The 21,976-nt window shown below is 37.6% G+C and overlaps 1 protein-coding gene across 1 annotated transcript; it reads left to right on the top strand.

The window, feature by feature from the left end:
• Positions 1–183: 183 nt before the first annotated feature.
• LOC5573561 (regulator of nonsense transcripts 2) lies at positions 184–21,973 on the top strand. The gene is made up of 4 exons (XM_001660882.2): positions 184–2,112; positions 19,626–20,415; positions 20,737–21,246; positions 21,586–21,973. The coding sequence occupies exons 1-4, from the start codon at positions 317–319 to the stop codon at positions 21,907–21,909; spliced, it is 3,420 nt and encodes a 1,139-aa protein (XP_001660932.2). The 5' UTR covers positions 184–316; the 3' UTR covers positions 21,910–21,973.
• Positions 21,974–21,976: the final 3 nt, after the last annotated feature.

Here is a 21,976-nt window from a genome sequence, read left to right as displayed (position 1 = left end):
CATTGACGGCTGTCTTATCTAAAACCACTCTGGTGATGATATGAATAATGCAAACAAAGTTCGACTGGAATTCTTGCGGCTTCGTGCTTTCACCTTAACATGTCGGTGTCTTTGACAAAGTTTTCTAGGCGGTGTAATTGAGCCGCGGTGTAAACGGCAAGTGCCTGTTCGTTCGTCCAAGTTTGACAGTCGACGGCAAAATCAAAACAAACTTCATTATTTTTGTGTGGTGTGCTGAAAATTCGCACGATTTTTCACGAAAGTTCAGTTTTTTCTCAAAAAATAGTGTTTATTTGAAGAAAAAAACTCCATTCCAATGGAATCCACCATGAATTCCGATTGCGGATCGGAACGGAAGAGCGAGGAAGTGGTGGAAAAGGAAGAATCGCCTACCAAAGACTCGGAAGCTGCCAAGAAGGAGTTGGACGATTATGTGGCGGAACTCAGCGGAAAATACGAGCAGAAATCTCAGCTGCGATCGCAGAATATTACTCCGGAACGTCCACCGGAATCGTTCTTCACCAAATGTGATTCAAGCTTGAAGAAAAATACGGCGTTTGTGAAGAAGTTGAAGCAATTTACTGCCTCGCAGTTGGATGGTTTGCTGAAGGATATGGCCGGGTTGAATTTGACAAAGTACATTTCGGAAGTCAGTGCCGCGATTGTGGAAGCCAAACTGAAGATGAGTGATGTGGTTCCGGCTCTGATGTTATGCAGCAAACTTCACCAGACCTATGCGGAGTTCAGTCCGAGCTTTTTGGAGAACTGGCAGAAGATTTTGCACGTCAAAGCTGGTGAGAAAATTGGGAATCCGAGCAAGATGAGGGTGGACTTGAGATTCTACGCTGAACTGATCAGTGTTGGAATCTTCAGTAATAAGGTTGGATTGCCTTTGCTGGGAGCATGCTTAACAGCTTTGATATCCCAGGATAAGGACGAGCATAGTAATTTGTCCATAATCCTATCATTCTGTCGACATTGTGGCGATGAGTATGCTGGATTAGTGCCCAAGAAGATTATGGAACTAGCCAAGCAATTCGAAGTGGTTATTCCTTCGTCAAATCTACTCACCTCGGATAAACAGCAAAATCTACGGAACCTACTGAAAGACTACTATCAGACAGTCTGTGAGCATTTAACGAACGAGCACAAACAACTACAATATGCGGAGAAATCTAGAAGAAGGATGCTGGAATCGAAAGGAGAGGTTCCAAACGAAAAGAAAGAGCAAATCGAAGTGCTTCAGAACAGTTACGAAAAACTGTTATCGTCTGCCCAAACCATGGCCGATCTATTAAATGAAACACTACCGGAACTTACCGTTGAAGCAGAAGCGTGTCCATCGGAAGGAAACGTTATTGATAGCATTGGAGATGAGCAATTTGCCAATCTGGATCCTTGGGGCGATGAAGATACTCGCAATTTCTACGTCAATCTGCCGGATCTGCGACAGTTCCTGCCAAACTACTGCGGAAAGAAAGAGGAAATTATCCCGGATGAACCTGCCATGACGGAGGAAGTGCTCGATATGGAAGTTGAACAAGAGCAAGACACCGAGGAAGTGGGCGATCCTCCCTCGGAGATATCCGAAACTGCGGAACCGGAAGAAGAACCCACGACAGCTCCCAGCACCCCACATCACCATGCTAACCGGGAACACTTCGAAGCATTTATTGCGAATCTGCAAAATTGTGTTAATACCGAATTGATCGATTCGGCCGCGATCGAATTCCTGCTAAACCTAAACACAAAAAATAACCGGAAAAGACTTGTGAAAGTTCTTTTTGGAGTGCAGAGAACGCGGTTGGATCTCCTCCCCATGTACGCAAGATTAGTTGCTATCATCAATCTGGTTTCGGCGGATGTGGCGATAGATCTGTGCCAGATGTTGAAGGTGGACTTCAAATATCAGATCAAGAAGAAGGATCAAATCAATATCGAGACCAAGATCAAAGTGGTGCGGTACATCGGAGAGCTCGTGAAGTTCGGACTGTATAACAAAATTGAAGCGCTGTTCTGTTTGAAGTGCCTGCTACACAATTTCCAACATCACCACATTGAAATGACGTGCGCTTTTTTGGAAGTTTGCGGAGTTTATCTGTACAATTCGAAGTGAGTATTTTTTTTTTTAATTTTATGAATTTATGTTGTTAATTAATATCAATTGTTATCTATACGGCTTTGCATTATGCGTTTTACACAGTGTATTCCGTGCGTTTTCGCACGCAAATTGACGCTTATATTGAGCGGTAATCCAATTTCATAATTTCACCCATAATTTGTCCATCTTTACCACGCGTAATGAGTTAATTATTTTAATAACCATGCGGATTGGATTACCGAACAGCTCAATATAAGCGTCAATTCATTATCTTGTTTGGTACGAGGCACGAGAGCGTTCAAGAGCAGCAACTCTCACAGACTGCAACAGTATCGAGCCATTCGGGTGATCTATGTTTTGCATAAAATTGGTTATTAATTTCATATTTTCTGGTGATGCAGCCTTTAACAACCTAATTATAATCTATTGGATCATTGAACACCCCTTTGGTTGCAAACATAGCACAGAAAATGGAAAATATTCGCCTCTGTTTCTTGATCAGAATGAGAGTGGATCAGCGAAGGCTTCAAGTACAAGTGTTGACAAACAGTGATCGGCGCCAAACAGTGGGTGGTGTGTGTCTGTCTTGTTTTCGTTCATGGCTCGATATCTTCCACGAACGATAAATGTCATGCGTGTTGTATGAATGCGGGCGGATAAATGGATTCTTCATGAATTTACACAGCTTTCTGGGATTCTTCTGAAAATCTCACTGAGATTCTTCCAGGAATCCCTCATCAATTTTTACTCAAATTTCACTGGGATCATCCCAAAAATCTCTCTGAGGTTCTTCAGATAATCCTCATGGAATTCTTTATATGAAACCCTTCCGAAATTTATCAGGAAATCTCTTTATAGTTCTTTCATAAACCTATCTAGAGCTGTTCCGTCCAAAAATCCTTTTTTAATTATTCCTGGAAAGCTTCTGGGATTCCTCTTGCAATTTCTTTATGATACTACCTAAAATCTTTCAGAAAATCTTCCAAGAAAAACTGTAAAATTCTTTCAAAAAACCATTCTGAGATTCTTCCAGAAATCTCTCGGAAATTCCTTTTAGTTTCTTTCGGAAATCCTTCTGTAAAAATCCTTCTGAAATTATGGAAATCCTTTCAGGTTTTTTTTCGTTAAAATTTAACTGGAATTTTGCCGATTTTGATGTTTAATGTTTCTATAATTGCTTTCCAGAGGTATGGAATTCTTTAAAAAGATCTGGGATTCTTCTGAATATCTTTTGATGATTATTCCAGAAATCTTTCGGGGTTTCTTACAAAAACCCTTCAGCATTTCTTCCGGAAATCCATCCAAAATTATTATATTAAAGCCTCTGAATTTTAACAGAAATCCATCAGTAATTCTTTCGTGAGTGCCCCTGGGACTTTTTTAGAATTCCCTTTTTAGAATCTACTCCGATTCTTCTAAATTAATCCGATCCATCTGAACTATAGTAAAATATCTATTCTTTCACTGTCAGATTATTCCGTTCAAATTCCTGGGATTGCAAAAGATAATCCATATAGAATACTACCGGAAATCATGTTGAAATTCTTCCAGATATCTCTTGGGAATTTATTTCACAATCTTTTTATGGAAATCAAAAAAAAAAAAAAAACAACAAAATTAGTATGGACAAATTTTGCAAGAATTCAGAAATTCTTCCGAAAACTCATCAGAAATTGCTTAAAGATCCTCCTGGCCCTTTTCTAGAAATCCTTCTTTGATTCTTACGAAAATCCTGTTTAAGTTTTTCCGGAAATCTTCCTGGGTAAATTCAGAATGTCGAATTTATTAGTTAATTAAATTTGCATTTTTGATTTTTGAGTTAATCTTCAGAAAATCAATCTTGAATTTGAATGGAAATCCATTAAGAAAACTTCCGGACTTCCCCTGGGACTCTAAAACCATTGAGATTCTTACGAGAATCTTTCTAATACTCTTATAAAATTTATTCAGAAATAGTTCCGAAAATTCCGTTTAAAATTCTTCCGTAAATCTTTCTGTAGTTCTTTCGGACATCGCTCTGGAATTGTTCCGCAAAATGTTCAGTAATTCTTGCGGATGTTCTAGTGAATTCTTCCAAAAACCCTGGAAATTTCCTGAAGATCTTATAGGGATTCTTCCGAAATAACTTCTGGAATTCTTTTGGATATCACTATGAAATTCATCCAAAAATCCATTTGGGACTCTTTCAGATTTTTACGGAAATATTCAAGTAATTCTTCCAGAAATTCCCCAAAATTCATTCAGAAATTTCTCTGTGATTCTTTCGCAAATTATCCCAAGTTCCCAAAGAAAGTCCTAGAATTATTGTCTGAGGAATCTCAATAGTATTTCCGGAAGAATATCGAGACGATTCACGGTTGAATCCTAGGAAAACTTCCGGTAGCATCGTTGAATGATCTGGATGATATAGTATTTCCGGATGAATCACATAAGCTTTACGAAAGAGCAGGAATAATTCTCAAAAAAAAAAAATCCGGAAGAATCTTTTGAAAGATATTATTCCGGAAGAAATCTAGGAGTGTTCCAGAAAAATTTCCGAAAGAATCCTATTCCATAAAGATTTCTTGAAAAATCCAGGAGGAATGCGCAGAAGCATCTCAGAAGTAGTTCCGGAAGAAATTATGAAAGAATCTTTGAAAAAAAATCTAGTACTTAGTATTCAGAGGATCCTCAGAAAAATTTCCATAAGAATTCCATAAGGTATTCCGAAAGATTCATCCAAAGATATACGGAAGAATTCCAACAGGATTTTCAGAAGGGTCCCAGAAGTATTTTAAGGATATTGACGATTACAGAGGCATTTTTGAAGAATTCTGGAAAGATTTTCGGAAGTATTCTTGAAAGATATCCGACAGTATTCCAAAGGTATTTTCCAAGACGTCTCAGATGATTCTCGTTAGAATCCAGAGGCATTCTCGTTAGAATCCCAGGAGTATTACCGGAATAATCTTTGAAAAAAATTGGAAAGAATCTCAGAGTTCGAAGGAATTACAGAAGAATTTATATAAGAGCCCTAGGAAATCTTAGGAAAACTCCTCTAATAATATCCGGTAGAATTGCATCAGGATTTTCGGTAGAAACTTCCGTAATATTTCCGAAAAAAATATAAGGATTTAATTTCCAGGATTTTAAAAGAAATCCCTAGGAGATACACGCAAAAAGCACAGAGGTATTTTTGCAAGAATCCCAAAAAATATATTCAGAAGAATCACAGAGGGATGTCTAGAAGAATCCTAGAAGTAACACCGGAAGGGTTCTATAAAATTCTCTGGGAGAATCTCAAAGCGATAACTTCTGGGGTTTCCAGGAGAACTTAGAGAGATATTAGTAATCTAATAATCCTCCTCTCTAGCAATCCCAAGATTTCCAGAACAGTCCCAAAGGGGTTTTGGTGAAATTCAAGAGGAATTCAATCCCTGGGGAATTACCCAATGGATTCTAGAGCAATCTTCTCAAGGACAGTAAAGGATTTTCTCTAATAATATGTATAACAATGTTATGATTCAAATCAATGTCTTATGTAGCATTGGATTTCATTGTAGAGGCAACTCGTAACATCAATATTGAATTGAATTGAATTTGAAATGAAAATATTAAGTCTTCTGTAATCAAATACTTGTTAAACTGCATGTCTAGTTATTTGATATTTCAAACAAAATTTGTTAAGCCAAACATGAACCAACTACGAACATTGCTTCAAGTTATGAGATTTTTTTGTACTGCACAATCAGCATAAACATCCTCCCCGTTTTGTTTATGTATATACTAATTAGAATTTCAAATCATTTCAATTAAATTAATTTTGTTGTCTACTCTTGGACACGGCAAAAAGTTGCAAAATAAGTGGAGCTGCTTTTAAAACAAAAGCAGAGTAATAATAATAATAACCGATCATTTCGAATCGAGTGTCATTCTTGTTCCGAGCGCACGCTCTTCCTGCGGAACTGTCAAAACAGACTTTTGGGCGCCTCCTTTCTTTCACTCTCCTTCACAACTCAACAACTCAGCACAATCCCCCTCGGGATGGTTTGGTGAGCTGTCTGGTTGCTGCAGATGAACAACTACTTATCGTGTAGCGCGAAATCGCATCTCAACTCACCAAAGAAACGGCTAGTTGAAATTAACAACAGCCCTTATGGTTGAAGATGAATCGAAGCCAAACTTCAAATTTTCAAGAGCACGGATCTGGAGAACCGAACACCCGTATGAGCTGAAAACTTAATCGATTGGTCACCACCAGCTAGTGATCAATCGATTAAGTTACCAGCATGAACGGATGTTCGGTTCTCCAGATTCGTGCTTTTGAAAATTTGAGGTTTGGCTTCGATTCATCTTCACCTTAAATTTTCCAAAGCCTGGAATTAGTAATCCTTTATAAGAGAGATTCGCGGAAACTGACATTTCTGTCAAACTGTGAGCCAATCGAGCAGCGAGAGCTGTCAAAGTGTGAGCCAAACGAACATGCGTTATGTTTGTTTTGAACTTTTCTTGAAGAGTAATGTAATCCGCTTGAAATTATTTCGGTAAAAATAATGCTGCATGAAGCAAAAAAAAATGAAATATTTTTTTCTTTTTTAAATTTTTGTCAATGCGATTTTTAGTTGTTGATTTTTTCGGCTGATTATTAGTTTGGATATGTAGCTCAAAGATCTATAACGAAACAAAATACACTTTTTAGCAATGAGGAAGTCATGTTCGTGTTACAATATTATTCTCGACGCCGAGCAAAATCAGCACTGCTGGTCTGTTGCCAAATCATTCCATTTTACTTCCGCTTATCTCTCTATAAAGGATCACTAGTATACACTTCACCGTTTGTAAGGCGGAAATATTTGCTTTTAGGTGTGGAATTTAATCGGAATTTTAATGCAACGTTATTTATGAAGTAATATTCTTCTGTTCATATGCTCAGGCCGCTATTATAGCTCTTGTTTTGGCTAACTACAAATCAGGGCTAGTTATCGCACAAACTCAAATCGGGGAACTGAAACTGGTTAACTCTGTATACCTTTTTTTTCTCTCTGTTCGGATGCGCCACTGCGACCATTATTTAGATCTATTGCAGCATTACCCGTATCCTTAGTGTATAGTGCATGTCGCATTACTCCATATCCATTGATAGGTAATGAAGCATCGATTTCTGTACAGTTCTTGTTTTGATTCCTCAGAGATTGATATAAATCGAATGTGTGCTGTTATATTATGTCAGTAGGCTATGGAAATGTATTAAGAATAATAAATCAGATTATTGAATGCATTTAAAGCATTCCTCACCAAGCCGTCGCCGAAGGCACACCACAAGAGCAAATCGTCTAACCAAGCGTCAAGTGTAGTGAAGTCCTCAAACCGCGTGCGAGAAAAAAAAATTCCAAATCAAATTTCCATTGATTTTTAAATTCGTTTAATTAATATTTTGCATTAGTTATCGTGAATTTTAAATTTAAAGTGAAATAGTGTTACGTAGTGTTAGTCAATAGTTGTAAATAGAAAAAAAGAGAAAAATCATCAGCCTTTGGTATAAGTTAGGTTAAGTACAGAGAAAAAAGACGCCAAGCCCATACTTGGCTGACACCAAACATGGCGGCGACACAGACAGACGACCCCAAATTGCCACCCGACAAAGGTAAGGAATGGATGGAGACTTCTTTACCCCGCACGGACGATGAAGATTCCTTTGAGGGATTCTCAGAACAAGAACTACAAACACAAAACGAAACATAACAGCGAAAACGTAGGGAAAATACCACCCATCAAGACAAACAGAACAAACTACTAAAAACATCACAGTCACAATCACAATCACAGCACAACACACGATCACAAACACAAAAACAAGTAACCAAAAACACTAATCATGACCAACAACCAAATATCAACAAAAACTCAACAACCGAAAAAGTACCATTCACAAACAGCTCAAAACAAACAAACAAAAAAGACCAAATCATGTGGATCCAAAACAATCAACACAATGTCCTCTTTATTGAACCGATTTCAATCAAAGAAGGTGAAAAGTTGCTCGAACCCATGGAAGTAGGGAAATTTCTCTACGACATAGGGCTTAATCAGTTCACAGAACTAAAACGCGCAGGTCAATATCGTTACAAGCTAATCTACAAAAACCCAAAAGATGCCGAAAAAATACTAAACTCAACACAAACGCTAAAAAACAATAACTACAAAGCTTTCATTCCGCGAATGTTGCTCGAAACTACCGGAATAATCAAAAACGTACCAATATCGCTAACGGAAAAAGACATATACCACAACACAATTTCAGCCAAAATCACGCGAATCGAACGAATTAAAAAACGTAGTGAACCAAAAGATCCGAATTCCAAACTAGTAGACACAAGATCGATAAAAATCACTTTTGAGGGACCAGAACTTCCCGAAACAGTATGCAGCTACGGTGTACTCGAAAAGCCAGAAATCTACATCTACCCAGTGAAAATTTGTACCAAATGTTGGAGACTCGGTCACAAAGAAATAACCTGTAAAAGTAAAAGAAAACATGTATTAAATGCGGAGAATATGTAACAGAGAACCATACACACGACGAAGAACACCTAACCCCAAAATGTAGAAATTGTGGAGGAGATCACTTCCCCACAAACAAAGACTGCCCAGAACGAATCAGAATGGAACACATTAATGTAGCCATGACCGTTAACAAAATGACTTTCCCCGAAGCTGAACAACTCTATCCAAAAACGAACATCAAAACATCTAACAGATTTGCTTTACTCGAGTCTACCGTTGAATTCCCACAGTTGGAACAACCCAGTAGGACTAACGCACAATTTAGACGAATTAATCAAACAAATACGACGAAAGTGGACTACAGGAAAATCATTAACAACATGACAAACGACCCTAGACCCAAACCCTCAAAGACCAGGCCAGAAATACAAAAAAACATCTTCCCAACACCAGAAACGTATCCTGAACAAGTCCATGTGATAGAAAACAATAGCGTTAGCGTTAGCGTTAGCGTTAGCGTAGTTACGGTATACTTCGTAGATTGGATACTAGCAACATTCATGATTCTTTTTAATAATCTCATCCTGACTACTTTCAAGAACAAGGCAGGGGAGTATACCTTGTTCAAATCATAAACAAGAATACTAAAAGCATGAATATCGCTATTCCCGGCCACGCCCATCTTTACCGTAAGTCCATGTGGTAGAAAACAATCCACATAAAGTCACAGACACAGAAAAACTAAAAACAGAACAAGAAAATCTAACGAAACAACTACAACACATCTTCGAAAAAATCACAGACAAGAATAACGATAACAAAACTGAATCAGACGTACTACTAATCGAGATAGCGTCAATGATACAGAATTTAATTCAACTAACTAATTCACACAATAAAAAGTAATAATCTTTAGTTAAGACACGATTATGGGTAATTGCTTTTTAGGTGATCTCATCATATCCCAACTAAACATCCATAGTATTAGACCATTACATAAAAGAGAAACAATCAAAACATACCTAAAAACAAAAAACATTCACATCTTTCTTCTTCAAGAAACTTGGCTTAAGCCAGACGAGAAATACAAATTTCTCAACTACAATTTCATAAAAAACTGTAGACTAGACGGTTATGGGGGAACTGGAATCCTAGTCCACCCAACACTGGTTTATGAAGAACTAACGTTTCCTAACATAGACTTAGAACTAACAGCAATAATAATTAAAAACACCAAACATCCAATAATATTCATTTCAATATACATTCCACCGAATACGCCATTTAACGAAGTTAAAGAACCATTAGAAAAACTTTTTGACTTCATAAACAACAGCACAACCCCAGTATTCCTGGGAGGAGATTTAAATGCACATCATCCAACTTGGGATAATGTATCTAACAAAATAGACAGAAGAGGAGAACTAATTAGTGAACTCATAGAAAACCATGACATAATACTATTAAACACCGGAGTAGCGACAAGGTGGGAAGACTTAAACTATAACCCATCCGCCATAGATCTAACTATCACTACACCAGAATTAGGACCATTAACAAACTGGGAAACAAGTACTGACGACTTAGGATCAGACCACAAGCTCATTGAATGCAGCATAACCTCTTATAACAAATTTGATAGTGACACACCAAGAACGATAATTAGCAAAAAACAAGCAATAGAAAATATTAACGAAATTGACTTCAGACAATTAACAAGGCCAATAAAGCAATCAACAAGGCCACATTTACAATACGTCCTAACAGTAAGAAAAAAGTCAAACCATATTGGAACGAAAACATAAAGCAACTCTACGAAACTAAAATCAAAAAACACATAGAATTCAGAAATAATTTAACATTAGAAAATAAACACGAATTCAAAAAAGCTGAACGTAATTTCAAAAAAACCTTTAAAAAAAGAAGTATATGAGTACAGGAATAAAATGCTCGATGAAATTAATGAACAGACGAGCGTCAACGAAATGTGGAAAATTGTAAAATGTATAAGCGGTAATTTCAAATACAAAGACAACTCAGAACTAATCAATAATCAAGATTTAGCTAATAAATTCATTGAGCTCAATTTTTAAAATGAAACAAATAATGATATTTCAAGAATAGGAACCAATTTCGATGTGGTTGAAGAGAAATACATAGCACCATTGAATATTAAAAACATGATAAATACAATAAAAGGGAAAAAAGACACATCTGCGGCCGGACAAAATAAATTATCATATTACATACTCAAAAACATCAATTCGAACCTACTGATTAAAATCTTAGAATTAACCAATAAGGTATGGATGGACGAACTAATACCAGAAGAATGGCTTCTTATCAAGATCATACCAATCTTAAAACCGGGTAAGGATAAAATGAAAGAAACATCGTATCGACCAATAGCACTAATAAACATAAATTTGAAAATAATTAACTGCGAAATTAAAGAAAGGCTCAATTCATTCTTAGATCAACACAATCTTATACCCGACTTGTCATACGGATTCAAGAAAGGATATTCTGCCATTAACTGCGTAAACCATATTAATTCAATTATAACAGAAGCCAGACGTCAAAAACAGCAAGTAGCAACAATATTCTTGGACCTCACTAAAGCTTTTGATTCCGTAGATATTAACATTTTGCTTAAACAACTAGAAGGACTAAGAATCCCGAGAAAAATCATAAACTGGTTTGAATTATACCTAAAAAACAGAAAAATTGTCATGCAAACCACCCAAGGCGAAATAACACAAAGCACCAATAAAGGACTACCACAAGGTTGCCCACTCTCCCCTATATTGTTCAACGTCTATACGAGAGACTTACACAACATAACAACAGACAAAGTGATTTTTATCCAATTTGCCGACGATTTCTCAATAACAATCATAGGGGACTCATTGGAAGAAATAGAATTAACATCGAACATTGTTTTAGAAACATTAAGAGAACAACTAGCATCCTTAAAAATAGAAATAAACCCGGACAAATCAGCAGTAGTTTTGTTCAATTCTAAAATGAACAATAAAATTAATGTTAAAATCAACAACACTCCAATAGAACAAAAAGAACACCACAAATATCTAGGGTACATCGTAGATAATAAGCTCTCCCACAAACCACATATAAACTACGTCAACACCAAAATAAAAAAAAGATTAAACATTATGAAAATGATTTGTAAAAAAAAATAGTGGAGCACACCCAAAAACCGCACTGAAAATTAGTAAAGCAATAATCAGATCTCAGGTCGATTACGGTCTGACACTGTATGGAGGAACAGCAAAAACTAATTTATTGAAACTAAATTCATCTTTCAACTCAGCGCTTCGAACAAGTCTAAGACTTTTAAAATCCACCCCGATAAACGTTTTGTACTCAGAAGCAGGAGAAATTCCCATCTACCAAAGAGCTAAATGGTTGACTAAAAAGGAGGCCATCAACACTTTCGTTAACAATAAACCAATAACCCAAATCATATCAAAATTTTTAGAATTAGAAAATCTAACTAAATACTTCACATTCCTAGAATTAACAGTATTCGAAAACAATTATCTAATAATTCAAACGCATAATGCTTCACAACAAATCGAAAGCAACATAAATCTTAAGGAAATCATACAAAATGAAATACCTAACATTAAACTAAAGACCATGAACAACGAAACAGTAAAAAGAATAACATTAAACTATTTAAACGAAAACTATGGAAATTTTCAAAAAATTTACACCGACGGATCAAAAACTACCGACGCCTGTGGAATAGGTGTATGGTGCGAAGACAATAATGAAAAACTAAAATGTCAATTATGAATGTAGAATTAATGGCAATAAAAACGGCCATCGAGATAATTGAAACTAAAGAACAACAAACATTTATAATTTGCACAGACTCCAAATCTGCCCTAACAAGTATTAAAAATAAAAATATTAAAAACAATTTTATGATACAAGATATAATAAATAAACTCAATAAAACAAACAAAACAATAGTACTCCAATGGGTACCAGGTCACAAAGGAATAACAGGTAACGAAAAAGCAGACATACTGTCCAAAGAGGGATGTACTAGTGAACACAAAATTCATACTAAAATCCCATTGAATGATACACTAAACCTAGCCAAAGCTGAAACACTCCAAGAATGGATACAAGAATATACTACAACATCAACACAGAAAGGCACAAAACACTTCAACCTTATGCAAATCCCATCATTCAAACCATGGTTCCATAAACTGGATCTAAACACACAACAAATAGTAACAATTGGCCGTCTGAGAACATATCACATAATAACTAAAGAAAAATTACACATGTGGAATCTAGTTCAAGCAGAGGCGACTCGTAACCTCACTTTTTACCTGTTCTACGAATCTAAAAATGATTAATTCGGCGGAATTAGATTAAAAAGCAAACAGTAAGTCATTGGAATCGTCCTTTCTAACAGATCTCTTCTCAATAGATGCAAATTTGTTGCTAAAATTCAAGATTTTCTATTCGTGGAACAGGTAGATTTGAGGTTAGGGAATCGCCACTGAGTTCAAGATGATAAATGTGACCACTGTGGGGTAAAAGAGGACTCCAACCATATCTTTCTACAATGCTCAAAACATTCTCAATCAAGAAGAAAATACAAAATACTTACACAACATAATGACATGGAATCTGTACTTATAATGCTACTACCAAAGACTACCGTCGGATATCAGAATTTGTAAAAACAAACAACATTACAATTTAGACTAACACTACAGAAACACAAAATCACTCGTGGTTTCAAATAAACAAAAATGACCGATCTAATGAACTCGGTCCCATTATTAATTACACGAAAGAAAAAGATCAATAGAGATCGCGAACGATTTTAGAATTGAGCGATAGAGTTGCTCTAACACACTTCACGACTTGACATTCCTTGGCAGTATAGACTGACAGTACAGCAGTCTCGGCCACCCAGAGGAGAAGAAGAAGAAGAATGCATTCAAAGAACACGGAAGTATTTACTACAAGGTATCACATCTGGCGGACGAGGATAAATTGTCAAGACTTTCAAGTCTATTCCCATGAATCACGAAAAAGAAATCAACCACAACTAAGAATAAACGAATAAAACGGTAAAGCAATTACGAAGGGTCCGAATCCAAATCGCGTGGAAAAACCAAAACTAAAAGAAATAACGATTGAAACAAGTAAGGATTTGCCATTACTAATTGGCTAGGTAACATAAGTAAGACTGTTACGACAGGACACACTGCTCCGGCAGGACACTCCACTGCTAGAGCGGGGAAAGGCGTAAATGCCTATATATATAAAGTTAGACACACTGCTATCGGCAGGACACTTCGCTGTTGTTGCGAAAAAAACAACCTATATGTGGTACCATGACAACCATCTATAGTGTAATTTTGAAAATTTCAGCTTGAGAAAGAATGGAAGGATGGAATATTAGCCCGTTCAAGTTTAATCATTTACCCGAGACGCAAACCCGGATAGAATGGATGCGTTGGAAACGGAATTTTGAAGTCATTGTGGCGACCAGCGTTGAGAAGAATTCGACTAAAATCAAGAACATTCTACTTGCGAAAGGAGGTTTGGAGCTTCAAGACTTATTTTATTCAATTGAGGGAGCTGATGTCGTCGAAGATATAGAAAAAGGAGTTGATCCGTACCATGTTTGTATAGCAAAGCTTAATGGCCACTTCACACCAGAAAAGCATGATTCTTTCAATCGAAACGAATTTTGCAAACTTTCACCATCGATAACCAATGAAGGGAAACGCGAGACGTTAGGGAAGTTTTTGATGCGTTGTGCAGATCAGGCGAGAAGATGCAACTTTGGAAAGACCGAAACCGAAAGTCGTGAATTGCGCATCATAGACAAGGTGATTTACCATGCTCCTGCTGAATTACGAGAAAAATTATTGCAAAAAGAGAAACTGAATTTGGCACATTTAACACGTATTGTGAATTCCTTCGAGTCAATCAAACTTCAGTCGAAAGCTATAGAAAACACTAGATTTGGAGATAGCTCAACGTTAACAGTTTAAGATCCCATTGCGCGTATTAACAAGCTAAATACTACTTTCAAACATCCCGGTAGGACGTGTTTCCGTTGTGGTCAGCAAAGCCTTCATGGCAACGATCGTGAATGCCCTGCTCGAGGAAGAAAATGTGAAAAGTGCCACAAAATCGGACATTATGCTAAAGTATGTCGATCAGGAACATCATTCAAGCGGAGTTATAAAGAACCAATTATGAGTCATTCAGAATAACGAAGGAAATTTGGAAACGTCCGTGCAATTGTGGCAGACGAGAATCTTGAACAAGACAAACCAGAAAGCTTTATTTTTAATATCGGAGATGGAGACGAATATCTGTGGACAAAAATTGGAGAAGTATTAATACAAGTTCTAATTGATTCAGGAAGTTCCAAGAATATTATCGATGATAAAACGTGGCAATATATGAAGCAGCATGGTGTTAGCAGTTGTCCATCTAACGTCTCCAATATGGTTTTGAGAGGATATGGTCCTGAAGCAAAACCATTAGAGATTGTTCACGCATTTGAGGCAAACATAGAAGTGAAGAATACGAACAGTAAGCCTGGAATGAACGCATTGTTCTATATCATCAAAGGTGGATAACAATCGCTTCTCGGGAAAGAAACTGCTAAGCGCCTTGGAGTATTGAAAATTGGATTGCCGAATCAAATCAACTCGCTGACAGTCTTGGAGAAACGTTCATTCCCAAAAATGAAAAATGTTCAAGTAAAAATCCCTATTAATCAGAATGTGACACCAGTTGCTCAACAAGTCGTCGACCTCCAATAGCATTACTTAGCAAAATTGAAGACAAACTGGATCATCTTTTGGCTATTGACATCATCGAGCCAGTATCCGGTCCAGCAGAATGGGTATCACCACTTTTACGATTGTGAAGGATAACGGTGATTTACGTCTCTGTGTGGACATGCGACGTGCAAATCAAGCGATTCAGAGAGAACGTCATATGATGCCCACTTTCGAAGATTTTTTGCCTCGTTTTAAGTCAGCACGTTTCTTCAGTTTCTTCAATTCTGGAAGAAATAATCATATGTAATATTTATGGAGCATATTTTAGCGGAATGCGAAAATGTTGTGAATTTCATAGACGATATTATGGTTTTTGGTGAAACAGAAGAAGAGCATGACGAAGCGTTAAACAAAGTCCTTAAAGTACTTAAAATTCGCAATATTGTACTGAACCAAGAAAAATGTATTTTCAAAGTTAGCCATGTTGAATTTCTTGGGCATGCAATGTCACCTGAAGGAATCCGCCCAACAGTTAGCAAAGTGGAAGCGATACAAAAATTTCGAGAACCAAGAACATCTGAAGAGGTTAGAAATTTTCTTGGCCTTGTTACATATGTAGGAAAATTTATTCCTGATTTAGCTACAATCACGGAACCACTTCGACAGTTAATATGTAAGGACAACAAGTTTTGTTGGTTGCAGAAACACAAAGAAAGCTTTGAACATTTGAAAACACTCATAGCCAATGTAAAGACCTTGTCTTTTTTTGATAATTCATTAAGGACTAGAGTAATTGCGGATGCTTCTCCTGTAGCTTTAGGTGCAGTACTTGTACAATTTGATGGAGAATCAAATTCTGATCCTCGTATCATCAGTTATGCGAGTAAAAGCTTGACAGTAACAGAGAAAAGGTATTGCCAAACAGAAAAAGAGGCTTTAGCGCGTACTTAATTGGTCGAGAGTTTGAGTTGGAAACCGACCACAAGCCATTAGAAGTTATATTTGCTCCCACATCTAAACCCTGTGCCAAAATTGAACGGTGGGTACTCCGACTTCAGTCATTCAAGTTCGCGGTAAAATATCGGAAAGGATCAGGTAATATAGCGCATTCGTTGTCACGCCTCGTATTTGAAGATAATTCAGCTGAATTTGAATCCGATAATCATTTCTTTGTAGCTAATTGCTGTTCAAGAATCTGTTGCGATTGATGTGAGCGAAATTGAAAAAGTGTCCGAAGTGGACCCAGAGCTGAAGGCAGTAAGGGACTGTTTGGAATCAGGAAATTGGAATAATTCGACAGCAAAATTATTCGAACCATTCAAAAATGAGCTGGGCATGATGGAGGACACTATAGTACGAGGAAATAAACTAGTTGTTCCACAAGGATTACGATCAAGGATGCTTCAGCTTGCACATGAAGGTCATCCAGGAGAATCAATTATGAAAAAACGTTTAAGGGACCGAGCCTGGTAACCAGGAATGGATCGTGAAGCCAAAGATCTTATAGCAAAGTGTGAAGGATGCCAACTGATAGGTTTACCAAGTAAGCCTCTTCCTATGTGTAGACGAGAACTTTCTTCAAAACCATGGATTGATATGTGGCTATAGATTTTATGGGGCCTTTGCCTTCTGGAGAGTATTTGTTTGTAATAGTTGATTATTTTAGTAGATATAAGGAGGTGGAAGTTATATCAAAGATCGGTTCACGTGAGACAGTCAATAGACTTGATAAAATATTTACGCGATTAGGATATCCAAGAACAATTACCCTGGATAATGCGAAACAATTTATTGGAATTATTTTGAGGAATATTGTAATATACATGGCATTCATCTTAATCACTCAGCGCCTTACTGGCCACAAGAAAATGGATTAGTAGAAAGACAGAACCGGTCACTTGAGAAAAGGTTGCAGATTAGTAATGCATTGAAGAGAGACTGGAAGAAAGATTTGAACGATTACCTCCTAATGTATAATACGACTCCGCATTCAACTACCGGAAAAACTCCTACAGAATTGTGCTATGGACGCACAATAAGATCAAAGCTGCCCTCCATTGACGACATAGAGACTATTCCCGAATCGTCGGATTATCGCGATCAAGATAAACTACATAAACAAAAGGAGAAACAAAAAGAGGATAAAAGAAGACATGCTCAAGAATCGGACATCTGTAGCGGAGATATGGTGTTGATGCAAAACCTTCTACCAGCAAACAAAATAGCAACTACATTTGGTAAACAAAGTTGGAACGTAGAGGTCATCGAGCTATCGTAGAAAACCAAGACACGGGTGTAAAATACGAACGAAACATTGCACACTTGAAGAAAATTAGCATTCCACAAACGTCGACTTCTCAAGAATAGTTTCCGTTAATTCCGATAATTGAAGCACCAGCAATTGAAGATGCAGTAGCAACAAGGTTTCAAGAAAATGAGCCACCCGTTCGAGGATTTGAAGAAGTAGAAGAAGAATTTATTGGAATTTGAAAAAAAAACTCATAATAATATAATAAATATATGCCAAATAATACTTGAGAATTTAGACGAACCCCACCAATGCGTGAGTAAACCTAAAATAGCAACTTTCATCATAACATGAAACCGCACCAATCGTTGCCAAATCGGTTGGGAAATAAAAACCCTTCTTGCCGGTGAACAACAAGTTTTCATATTTGGCAACGCGATCCAACCGTTGCTATCGACCAAAACATATACAAAAGTGGAAGCATCATAACAAAACGTAATCGTTTGGACATTTGGTGTTCAATACGTTTTCTATCCGGTCCCTCTGCCGATTTAATTTTTTTTTAATTCCGTCCATGTCCGTTTTCCGTTCGTTTCACCTACGTCCCCAACCCCCTTTTCGACTATAATTTTAAAATTCAAATTGATGGTTCTCAGCCGGTTTTTGACGGATTTTGAAGATTTTTTCATGGATCGGTCACAAAATTCTTCTAGTTTCAAGGGACTGAGTTCGACTTTTCGGTAATGACCGTGGTTCCGGATATATTCAGGGGAGTACTGGGGTAACCTCCATTGCCGTGAAGTTGGCCACTTTGTGATCGCATCTAAAACCCCGCTTGTGACACCTAAAACTTCACTATATTGCAAAATATGCACATTCGGATTCATTGTGAGACTTTTGGCCACATTGGGGACTGACATGGACATTCCGGGAACCTGGTGCCCCCGAGGAAGAGGACACTTTGCAGAAATGAACAAAACCTATCTTGCGACGTATCAAACTTCATGTTTTTGAAAACTATGTACATTGGTGATTCCCAATGTACATTTTTTGCAAAAACATGAAGTTTGATACGTCGCAAGACAGGTTTTGTTCATTTCTGCAAAGTGTCCTCTTCCCCGGGGGCACCAGGTTCCCGGAATGTCCATGGTACTGGCCAAATATGGTCAAAAAGTCTCATAATGATTCCCTTATGAGATTTGAACTTTAAATTATATGAAAAAGGAGATGTGCTGTTATATTATGTCAGTAGGCTATGGAAATGTATTAAGAATAATAAATCACATTATTGTATGTATTCAAAGAACACGGAAGTATTTACTACAAGGTATCACAGAATGTGTTGAAAAGGTCCCGTTATTTACACCCTTCATAGAGAGCGACTCAACTATCACATGGCAAATAATCAACGTACTGACTCTTTTGTGTGATAGTCAGGCAACCGATTATGGGATTTCGAAATTATGCACAACTGCTTTTGCAATTCTTGGTGAACATTAAATTTAAGTGAAATTTATTTCAGAAGCCTGAATCTTTTTCATTCTTTTTCAACCCGCTGTGGTAATGAGATATAAGTTCTCTTTGCACTCATGCGTTATGCAGTATCTTTTCTGGTACGCTTTATCGTGGTATGAAGCTTGATGTTCTGATTTCGCTCATACGATTCTCCCTCTTCAAGGGACCTCATCCCTATTTCCTTATAACTTTCCGTTTCCTTAGATGATAAAATAGGCTCAAATATGGCTGGATGGCATAAATCTCTCAATTAGCGGAATACGTGCCTCTGGAACCAGCCTCTTCATACCTTCTTCTTCTTCTTGGCATTAACGTCCCCATTGGGGCGTTCTTATGAGCACTTCCACAGTTATTAACTAAGAGCTTTGTTTGCCTAAGTTGCCATTTTCGCATTCGTATATCGTGTGGAGTATTATCTTCATACCTGATAAGTTTATATTTGATCAACTATTAACGCAATATCTTTCTATTACAGAGACAGTCGGCTTCGAACCAATGTATATCTCGAGCAAATGATGCGTCTCAAAACCAACACTACGATGGACAGTCGACACGCCCAGCAGGTGGAAACAGCTTACTATCTCGTCAAACAACCGGAGGGAATGCGCATCCAGCGCAAAGTTCGTCCACTTTTCCACACCTACATCCGACATCTGATTTTTGAAGAGCTCAACAAGTCCAACGTAGACAAAATGATTAAACTGTTGCGTCGCTTGGACTGGGAAGATCGTGACATTCACGACTATGCAGTCAAGTGTCTTTCGAAGGCTTACAGCATTCGGTATCACTTAATACGAAGTTTGGCCGATTTGGTATCAGGATTGAGCTCATATCAGGAAAAGGCCGTTGTAAAAGTGATCGATGCAGTATTTGAAGATATCCGTGCGGGACTAGAAATCCACGACACCAAACTCGCCCAGCGAAGGATTGCAATGGCTAAGTATCTTGGCGAGCTGTATAACTATCGATTGGTGGAATCGAAAAATGTTCTGAACACACTATACTCGATAATATCACTCGGGGTCAGTGCCAGCCACGATACACCATCGGAAGTGGATCCTCCAGGAAGTTTATTCAGGCTCAAGCTGGTTTGCGTTCTCCTGGATACATGTGGACAGTACTTTACCAGCGCGTCGAGCCGCAAGGGCTTGGACTACTTCCTGATATTCTTCCAAAATTACTACTGGTTCAAAAAATCCGATCCTATTTTTACCAGCGAGACGAACAAGGACCTCTTCCCTATACTGGTTGATCATATGTATAAGGTAATACTTTTAACTATCACACCATTTTAAAAATTTGCAATAATGCACTTCTCGTGTTTCTGAGGCTAAAAACACAGCGTGATGAAATTGACATTTTTGCGTGTCTCGAGGATCAAATTATGCGTCTCTAGTATACATGAGTTCGCTGAATCTGATGACGTTCTTGGAAATTTTCCAGCGTGTCACAATTTTTAGTTATCGGAATGCGCAGTTCACATTAACATACAATTTTTCGATTTGTAGGAATGACCATTCGTTTCTCTTCACGAAATAAGGAGAATTGCAACCATAATTTACGTAATATGTGTTTATCCTTTTCAGGAATGTTTTAAAAATCTACGACCAAAACTAAAGCTATTAACCAGCTACGAGGCATCCAAGGAAGCAATAGAGAATATAGCGAAGAAAGTCTATCCCCAGTTGTTCAGCCCCCGTGACGATGACGAACGCAGTCTCAAAACCATCCAGGAGAACGATACCGATAAGGATGACACCGTGACGGAAGATTGCACATCGGAAGCGTTTGGGGATTCGGAAGACGACGATGAAAATCCTCGAATTCAGAGAGGCGAGGACGATGACGGCATGGATGACGACGTGGTTGACGATGACGACGAGGGTGATCTGAATCAAGACCTCGATCCACTGATAAAGCCTGCGCCAGTTGAAAAAACGATCGAGGATTTGGAGTTCGAGAAAGAATTCGAACGGATGGCAACGGATAGCTTCTTGGAGCGCTTGAAGGAACCGGTGAAACCCAATGTCAAGGACATTCCCGTTCCGATTACAATGCGAAGCAGCGGAGCAAAGAAAACATATGAGCAACTGCAGGTAATTTCAAATTTGTTTAAATACTTTTAGTGTAAGGTCGTTGCAAAAGTTTTTACATTTTTCAATTTTGGAAAAACATTTCTTGAAAAATTATAATTAGACTTTCGCTTTTCGATCAAATATGTGTTGCATTTGTTTTTGCATAAGATCACTTGGGGAAATGGTTTTCTGGGGAATGTTATAAAATCGTGTCATCAACACACTTTAGCTTTGCGTCAGATTACGATTCCTTCTTTTATATGGTAAAATAATCATTTAATGTTTGAAAAGAAGATAAAAGTTAAGAGAACAATTTTCGTAAAACAAATACAAGTAATTGATGCTTTTTTCTTAATTTAGGAAAATAAGGAAAAAACTGACACTGTTCCGTTCGTACTCATGGTCAGAGGTAAGGGCAAGCAACAGCAGTACAAGTCATTTGAAGCACCATCGGACAGTCAGCTGGCAATATACGTCAAAGATCAGGAGCAGAAGATGAAGGAAGAAAACGATAGTGTTAAACGACTAACGCTGAATATCACCGAACGACTGGAAGAGGAAGATTACCAGGAGTCACTGCTCCAGAGTCAACGATCGCCAGCAAGTACCAAAATACGGATACAAAAGCCTCCCAAATTCAAGCATCCCAAGGGTGTCCCAGATGTTGATGCAATTTTTCATTAAGCTAAGCTTACTACATTGAAATTGTTTAATCTGGTGCAGTAATAAACGGAGTGAAAACTTCAAACGG

The sequence above is a fragment of the Aedes aegypti genome, chromosome 1 (genome assembly GCF_002204515.2).
Source record: "Aedes aegypti strain LVP_AGWG chromosome 1, AaegL5.0 Primary Assembly, whole genome shotgun sequence".
Lineage (NCBI taxonomy): Eukaryota > Metazoa > Arthropoda > Insecta > Diptera > Culicidae > Aedes > Aedes aegypti.
Note: the sequence above shows the minus strand (reverse complement) of the source record. Positions and strands in the feature narration are given on the sequence as shown.

Excerpts from the sequence above, each read along its gene's own strand:
- LOC5573561 (XM_001660882.2), top strand. The coding sequence starts at position 317 with ATGGAATCCACCATGAATTCCGATTGCGGATCGGAACGGAAGAGCGAG. Across the intron at positions 2,113-19,625 it reads GTTTATCTGTACAATTCGAA|AGACAGTCGGCTTCGAACCA; the intron begins GTGAGTATTTTT and ends TTTCTATTACAG. Across the intron at positions 21,247-21,585 it reads AAACATATGAGCAACTGCAG|GAAAATAAGGAAAAAACTGA; the intron begins GTAATTTCAAAT and ends TTCTTAATTTAG.